We start from the raw sequence: 8,360 nt of genomic DNA, 5'->3' as shown, positions 1-8,360 counted from the left end.
AAAAAAAAAAAAAAAAAAAAAAAAAAAAAAAAAAAAAAAAAACGAGGGGCCGGGCCGCCGGCAGGGGAGGCGCCGAGCCGGGACTGCGCGCTCGCCCGCCGCGCTCTGTGCCGCCCGACCGAGCGGCCGGACCTCGCGCCCCGCGCGCCCCGCGCCGCCGGCTTTTGTTGTCGCCGCCTTCTCGGCCGCCGCTGCCTGCGGACCGCGAGCCGCACGCTCCGGGACCTTGGCTCTGCCCTTCGCGGGTGGGGGCTGCGCGGCCCAGACCGGGATCCGAGAGAGGCGCGGGCGGGCGGGCGGCCGGGGCGCCCCGGCCCCGCCATGGAGCTGCGGGCCCGAGGCTGGTGGCTGCTTTGCGCGGCCGCCGCGCTGGCCGCCTGCGCCCGCGGGGACCCTGCCAGCAAGAGCCGGAGCTGCAGCGAAGTCCGCCAGATCTACGGGGCCAAGGGCTTCAGCCTCAGCGACGTGCCCCAGGCAGAGATCTCGGGTAAGTGAGGGCGCGGCACCCGGGGCCCCGGACCCCGGCGCGCCCGGGTCCCTACTGCGCGCTCTTGCTCTCCCCTGCGTGCCCTGAGCCCGGAGCCGGCCGCCTGCGCCCCCGCCCGTCTGCACCCCCTCGGGCCCTCGCCCCCGAGTGCCGCCCGGGTCTCGTGCGCTCCTCTCGGCCGCCCCCCGAGCCGCGAGCACGCACGCCGGCCCCTTCCCCGAGGAGCTGTGCTCGTGGGGCTGTGGCCCGGGCCGTCCCCGGCGGGGAGTCCTGCAGGGCCAGAGCTAGGGCTGGGCGTCTTCGGCCATCGGCTCGGCCCAGCGCGGTGGCGGGGCGGGGGGTCCGAGCCCGGGGGCGCGCAGGGCTGACTGCGGGGCCGGCTGTCGGGGCGCAGCTGACGGCGGCCGCGGGCGAGGGACTCCCATTTGTCTGGTCGGGCCTCTCCGGGAGGCGCCGCGGGTCGGGCCTGGGGATTCCTTTGGGGTCCCCAGCAACGGCAGCCTGGGTGGGTTCAATTACAAGTCCCCCGTTCTTGGCGGGAGTGGGCCCCTGCGAGGTAGGGAGTCAGCCGTGCGCCTGGGGGTGGGGGCGAGGCGCTGACCTCTGCCACCTGGAGCCCGAAGCAAGGGCTCCTGCCTGGCGAACTTGGACTCGTGGCTCGCCGGCCTGGCACTCGGAGCCGCCTCTGGCGGGGAGTCGAGCTGCAGGTGGTCGGCGCTTTGGATCCCGCCCAGGGGCCGTTTCTTTTCTTTGTAAGAGCATCGACCCTCCCAGGCATCCTCAGCCCTGCAGCTGCCTGCAGTCCTGCCCACCCCCTCCCTGCTGGCCTCTGAGGAGCTTTGGAGGGTGGGGGGTGGAGTACAAAGTCCTAAGGACCACCCAGGCCCCCAGGCTCTTCACACTGCAACTGTGTGGGGAACCACACTAGGTCTGTGCAGGGCGCCTGGGACCCGGTGGGCAAGCTCAGAGCGGACTAGTTTCTTTTAGGGAAGGGATTTCTCCCAAACTAGGGGGAGAGCTGTGAGTAAGGGTTCTGCTCAGACGGTGACATGGGGGACAGGGAATGACCACAAATACAGGAATTCTGAGTGACAGAGGAGTGTATCCATGTGCAGTCCATGGCCCTGCCTTGCTGGGGACTGGGAGGGAGGCAGCCGGGTTCTGGCCCCCTGGGCCCCGGGACAGTCAGACACACACAGGGCTGCCTTGAGAGACCCTTGGACATACCTGCCCACCCAGCCACCAAGGCTCTGGAGAGGCCCCCTCTCAATACCCCAGAGCGGGCCTTCCAGCATCTCCCTCTGCTGAGAGTTCCTGTCCGTGTCGGGCCTGCCTCTCCGGCGGGCCGGGTTTGCCGGGCTCCCTGGCTGCACAGGGCCCTCTGCAGTTGGGCTCACCCTCTGCTCCACCACTGCCCCTCCTCCCACACAAACAGGAGAACTTTGGCCTGGGTGTCCCCAGCCTTCCCTCTGGATCCCACCCCAGACGCCCCCACTCAGCCCCCGATCTCGGCTGGAAGCCTGTGCCTGTGCCTCTTCTCCGCGTACCCACTCCCGCTTGGCCACTGTGTCCTTAGGGGCCATCCTAAACTTGCTCAAACCCACAGGCCTCTGTCTTGGTGAGGCCGAGAGGCCAGGAGGCCGAGTTTGGGCAGCTGCCAAGGGGTGGGAGAGAGTGGGGCAAACTGGGGAAGCTGGGGAAGGGCGGAGGCTGGGCTGGGGCCCAGCTCCTGTTCCCCTTGGGTTGGGGGAGGCAGTCAATCAGGGGCCCCGGAGGATCAAAGTGCATTGCAGTCTCTGTGTGTGATGGGTGGAGACGGGGTGCTGGCTGCCCGGCTGGGGGACAGTGGCTACCCAGCAGCTGTCCCAGCGTCGTGCTGGCCAGGGCTTGGGTGCCGCCCTCCTCCGGGCCTGGAATGCCAGGGGCCGCGCTCTCTGCCGGCGCCCCCTCTGCGGGCGCCCCTCAGCTCCTCCGTCCTAGCGGGAGGGCTTCTTCAGAGGGGCCACCTCCCTTCAGCCTGTGGCTGAAGCCCCCATGAACGCTGGGACGGCGGAGGGCCCTGCAGGGCCCAGGCGCCCAGACGGTGCCAGCGCCACGTGGAGCAGAGGATACAGGGTGACCTCCCAGGGCAGCGGCCAGCCCGTCCCCTCCTGTTGCCGCGGGGCCTGGCCTCCGTGGACCAGGCGCCCCCTGGCGGCCTCACACAGCACGCGCCTCTGGGGAAACCCTGCCTGCTTCTCCTCTCCTGCAGGCCTGGCCGCCAGACTTCTCTAGCGTGGGGACCTGGGGTCCCCGCCTGTGGAAAGCACCCCCCCCCCCCGACTCAGCCGGCCCTGACCGGGTGGAGTGGTTGGAAAGCAGGGAGGCGTTTACGGCCTCTGCCCAAGGGACCTTAGAAATGACGGTGGGCTCGTGAGAGTGGGGAGTGTCAGGCCACATAAGATTCCAGTTCGTGACTTCGTGTGATTTTTTTGGATGGCCGTGCCCGGCAGTTGGTGATGACAGCTGTTGTCATTTTACAGGTGAGGAAGCGGGCCTGGGGAGGCAGAGCCGGGTAAGGCCGTGGGGGCCACAGAGCCCAGGGAACCCTCCCGAAGGCCAGAAGGCAACAGAGAAAGTGAGGGATCCCTCTGCCGGGAGCCAGTGCCGGGGACGTGCAGTGCCCCGTGCTGAATCACACATGCCCGCTGGAGCCCGCAGGCTTTCTGCCTCTGCCTGCGAGGTCGCTCCTGGCCCCCAGCTGTCTTCCCAGCACCTGCCTGGCTTCCTGGCACTCCAGTGACATGCCTTGTACTGCTCTGACCCTTCGCTGGGGTGCTGGGGACAGGGGCCACTCCTGTCACGTCCGTGTTGTAGCCACAGAAGCTGGCCCCGTTCCCGGCACCAAGTAGGTCCTCGGTCCACATTGCTGGGGACGCACCTGTGTCCTGCTCCGTGCCAGGCCATGGAGGGTGGGCAGGGAGAGGCGAAGGGCCTGGGCAGAGGAGGAGGGGTCTAGAGGTCCAGCGTTGGGGGTTGGAGGTCAGAGGGGGCCGTCAGTGCAGTGAGAACCGGTTGATGTCCCCTCTGGCCCGGGGTTGAGCCTACCTGCCGGCAAGGGGGGGGGACAGCGTACCCTGGAGCTCACACCAAGGGCCCCCCCCCCCCGGGCCCATCGGCAGAAACCGTTGCTTCCGTGTGCCGGCTCTGACCCCCGATGCCTGTTGGGTGGTGAGAGACTCTGGGAGAGGGTCCTCAGAAGCCCGCATCCCAGAAAGGGCTGTCCTGGCTGGGCTCAAAAGAACCCACCCAGTATCTGTCCTCACCTGTGGTCTGTAGGGCTCTCACAGGCCACATGGCACACGGCCTGGCCCCAGGCCACGGGGTTCTGTGTACCCTGCCCTGTTCAGAAGGCAAAAACACCCCGTGTGCCTGGCCGGGTCCCCGAGTGGTCCTCAGCCCCTGGCTGTGCTGCGGCTCCGTCCCTCTGCCATTTGAGGACCTATGGTTTCATCATCCCCAGCCTGAGATGACGGGGGGAGGCGTGTGATGGGGAGGCCCGAGGGAGCCAGGACCTGACGGGGCCACCTGCATGATGCAACGGCCTGAGCCCCCTGCTGGACACTCTGCGGTGTTCCTGCCAGAGGAGCAACATCCTCCCTGGGCCTTACTTCAAATGTCAGTCCTGCTGCGCAAGCCTCCCGCGCCACGCGGCCCCTGGTTTTCACGCACAACACTGGGAATGGTCACGACCGCCCCTGAAGGTGCCCAGGAAGGGATGTGCTGGCACCGTGCACCGTGTGGCCGGCCCCGGCCCACGTTCTCCCCCTGCCCCTGCCCTGGGGTCTTTGCAGGCCCGCACAGACCCCTCGGGCAATAGCGTCTTGAGAGCCCTTAACGTGACCCCGACTCGGTGCACATCTTTTCGCGTTACTGTCTGTTTGATGCCTTGGGTGAGGAAGGGTTTTTGTAGACCTGCTTCACAGATGAGTAAACCGAGGCCCAGGGGAGCCACGTAACTTTGCCCAGCACGCGTAGCCCACGTGCAGCTCAAGCTGTGGACCCCAAAGCCTATGGCATTTGCTGCTGCCCAGTCCTGGGCTCCGAGTTTTCTGGAAGGCCTGGAGCCATCCCGGCCTGGAGGCCTGAGATAGGAGCCCGAGGCCCAGGCCCTGGTGGTCCCCCCCCCCACCGCCTTCTCCTGTGGGCTCTCCTGGGCCTGGCTTCCTTTCTAGGCCGGCTTAGAACATCTCTTAACTGGAACTCTTCCCGAGCCTTTGCCCTGGCCTCCCTTCCTCCGTCGGGACAGGGCCGTGTATACACTGGCCTTCCTCATAGCTGGGCCTTGCCCTCTGCCTGGGCCCCCCGATACCTGTCTGGTGGCGGCCAGCTCTTCCGCAGGCCTTGAGGGCTGTTGTTCCTGCCCGAGGAGGGCTGTTCCCAGGCACCAGGGGCATGAATCAGATGATCCCCGGGTACACGCAGGATGGCCTGGCTGTGTGTTCCTGGCCATTGCAAGAAACCCCCGGCGTGTCCCCAGCACCGTGCTGGGCCAAGTCCCCCAGGACTCACGGACAAATGCTTCTCCGGGGGTGAGAGCCTAGGGGACGAGGCAGGTCGGCCTGGCTCCGTGCAGGCACTAATTAAGGAACAGTGTAAGTCTGAGGTTGACAGACGGTGGCCCAGCCTCTTGGGAGAGGGACTGGGGACACGTCGGCCAGGCAGCAGGCTGGGTTCAGAACCGGGAGGAGAGCCCGGTTGTGTGGGGGTGCCCATGCTCGTGCCAGGCCATCCACACCCACAGGCACGGGTGTCAGCCTGGCTGGCCCTGGACGGGAGAGGGCCTGCCCCGAGGCCGTTGGGAGTCGGGTCGGGCGTGGGACCGGCCTCTGCCGTGCCCAGGCCTGGACGTGCCCAGGCAGCAGGAACACCTCCCTTGTCAGGCAGACTCTTCTTTCCAAGACCTGCTTAGTTCAGGGTGATTTCAGACCAAGGCTCAGGGCCCCTGTCAGGCGCCTGGAGGACACTGGGCCCTGCTGTCCAGTGCAGCCCCTGCCTATCCAGCGTCTCTGCTGGGGGCCGTCCCCGATCACGTCTGACCATTAGCAGAGCCCTGTGGCCCCAGGTCACTGCCCACACTGGGGAGAAGACAAGTAGACTCCAGAGCGTGAGGGCCCCAGCCGGAGGCCACCCACCCCGGAGCCCGGCTCCTCGCTGCTAGGGCGGCTGGCAGTCTTTCTTGCTGGTGTTTGTCTAGGAACAGGCCCGGGCAGGTGCCCCTCGCTGCTGGAAGTCTCCTGGGGGCGGGGGTGGCACGGACGGGGATGCTTCCTCCCGCCCCAGGCCTCTCCCCACCTTCCCAGGTGGGGGCACATGGCGGCCAGGTGTGAGGCGAGGGCAGGCGTGGCCTCCCTGCTGGGGGGGCAGGACCTTGGGGGCCAAGCCTCCTCGACTGACTTCAGACGGGCTGTGGATGCCGGGGAGGCTCTGGGTGGGGGGAGTGCAGAGGGAGTGCACACCTGCTCTCCCAGCAGGAGCCCTAGAATCCTGGGTGGGTTCAGGAGCCGCTGGCGGGGGGGGGGGGGGGGGGGGGGGGTGTGCAGGCAGGCTGGCCTCGTCCCGTGCCCTCCTCTGCCTGTGGCCTCAGCGTCCTCTCCCGCCAGCTCCTAGCTGGGTCGTCTTCCTGGTACACACACCCCCTCCTGCCAGGTGGGTCCTCCCCGTGCCCGCCCCGGCACACGGCTGGCACCGGCCTGGCCGGGCATCCCCCAAGCACCCACGCTCTGGGGCTTGCCCTGCTTCCCAGGGTTCTCCCCAAGTCTGGGCGGGCCTCGGCAGTAAATACTCCAAGCACCTCCCGTGTGCCAGGCCTGGGCCGGGTGCCGGGGGCGTGTCAGACGCACATGCTGGGCAGCTTACGCAACAGAAGGTTACCGTCTGGCAGTTCTAAGGCCGAAAGTTCGGGATCGAGGTGTGCGGGGCTGGCTCCCTTGGGATCTGGGGGGCAGGACCCGTTCCAGGCCCTGCCGGCTTCTGGCAGCCGCTGGGGGTCCTTGGCCTTTTGGGCCTGAATGTCTCTGGCTTCATGTGGGTTGTCCACGTGGGCTCATCTGCCTCCAGGTTTCACCTTAAAAAAGTAAGGACACCTATCAGATTAGGGGCCACCCAACTCCCGTGTGACCTCACCTTCACAGACCCCCTACTCAAATAAGGGCACCTTCTGACCTCCTGGGGCCAGGACTGCAGCGTATGAATCAGGTGGCCCAGCCCATCTGCTCCCTGAGATACTTTCCGTCTGGCAGCGGTGGTCCCGAGCCCTGCTGTTTCGTGACCATGGCTCCTCGGGACAGGGTCATGCCTCCGCATGTCTGCCACAGGCTCAGGAGCCCGGCACAGATGCGTACCGAGGCCCTGGTGACAGTGTGGAGGGGTCAGGCCCCTTCCCACCCACAGGCTTCTCCGGGCACGGCCCTGGTGTGGGTGGGCTCAGAGGTCTAGGCCCTGACCCCCGCCGGGTCCTTGAGTAGTCTCCAGCCCCCTGTGAGCCTCAACTTCTCCATCCCTGTCAGGGTGGGAGGGTCAGGAGCCACTCCTTCCAGCGTTCGAGGCCTGCTGACCCGCCAACACATCCGGCTTGTGTCACGTCCCAGAAGCGGGGCGGGAGGTGAGGCGGCCTTAAGACCTTCGTGGGGTTGGGGGGCACCTGGCTGGGATAGTACTCAGTGACACCAGTGTTCTTTCAACAGGCTCAAGGTCCCCACCTGAGGGGAGGGGGCCCAGCATTCGGGGCAGGTGCTGGAATATGCCTGGGGGAGGGAGGGGGGCCCAGAGGCCAGGAGGGGGCACATGGTTTGGAGATGGGGAGGCAGAAGGTGGCAGACGGGCCACCGTGTGGCAGCTGTCCCCTGGTACGGTGGCCCAGCTGAGGAAGCTCGCTGCTCATTTGTGCTAAGTGCTCCCTGGGTCCTGGAGGCTTGGCTGGGTGACAGGGCAGCCCCGAGGGGCTCCATCAATCCCGCTCCCTTGCCATCTGTCCTGACCTCAGCCCCCCGGAGGCCCAGGGCCCCGCCCACCGCCCCTGCTGCATCTCACAGGGGAGACTGGCCGGGTCCGAGCTGGGGACTGGCCCTGTCAGGTGGTGCTGGGTGAGGGCCAGCAGAGCACAGCACGGGGGCCTGTGCCGTGAGCCCCAGGGCCCCAAAGTGGACGCGAGGACCAGAAGAGAGGAGGAGAGCTGGCCGGCAGGGGGGCCTGCGGGAACCCCGCTCTGGGCCTCTCCCCGCCTGCCCCCCCCCCCCACCACCACCTGCTGAGGACCGAGGCCCTGCTTCCTTTAGCCCCTCGCCCTGGCTGCCTCCAGTCTCTGGCTTGGAGGTGCTTCCATGGGTGTCTGCAGGGTGGGTCTGGCCACGTAGCATGTGGATGAGGAAGCCGGGTCCCAGAAAGGGGTTCCCCGTGCTCAGAGGCCTGTCCCTTGAGGGGTTTCTCCAAATTGCCTCATTGCCTCGGTGTCCGGTGTGGGTACTGGGTAACAGTGCCCACCCTGGGAGGGGGCACTAGGGGGACGTTGTGTGTCCCTGTCCCATAGGCGCTGGGCATGTGGTCCAGAGTGCAAGGGGGAGGTTGGCGGTAGGACGGAGAGCTGGGGCTCGAGGCCCCGGAGCACCCACAGCCACGAGGAGAGAGGGGCCCAGGGAGGGGCCAGGAAACTCTCAGGCCCATGTGAGGCCCAGTTGAGGCCCTCGTGACACTCGACTGCAGGAGCGCCTGGCCAGCCGCCCCCGGGAGGGCCTCCTGAGGTCAGAGCCGGTGCTCCTGACGGCAACAGATGTCCGAGCCCCACTGCCCTGCCCCTTGTGATGAGGAAGGGCTGGCCAGGCCGGGGCGAGGGTCT

The 8,360-nt window shown here is 67.2% G+C and overlaps 1 protein-coding gene across 1 annotated transcript in view; it reads left to right on the top strand.

The window, feature by feature from the left end:
* Positions 1 to 49: 49 nt before the first annotated feature.
* Positions 50 to 8,360, top strand: part of GPC1 (glypican 1) — a 28,269-nt gene continuing 19,958 nt past the window's right edge. Inside the window, exon 1 of the mRNA XM_049614547.1 lies at positions 50 to 487. Within this exon, the coding sequence (XP_049470504.1) occupies positions 322 to 487 (166 nt within the window). The 5' untranslated portion in view covers positions 50 to 321. The remainder of the gene's footprint in view (positions 488 to 8,360) is intronic.

The sequence above is a fragment of the Panthera uncia genome (genome assembly GCF_023721935.1).
Source record: "Panthera uncia isolate 11264 chromosome C1 unlocalized genomic scaffold, Puncia_PCG_1.0 HiC_scaffold_3, whole genome shotgun sequence".
NCBI classification, from domain to species: Eukaryota; Metazoa; Chordata; class Mammalia; order Carnivora; family Felidae; genus Panthera; species Panthera uncia.
Note: the sequence above shows the minus strand (reverse complement) of the source record. Positions and strands in the feature narration are given on the sequence as shown.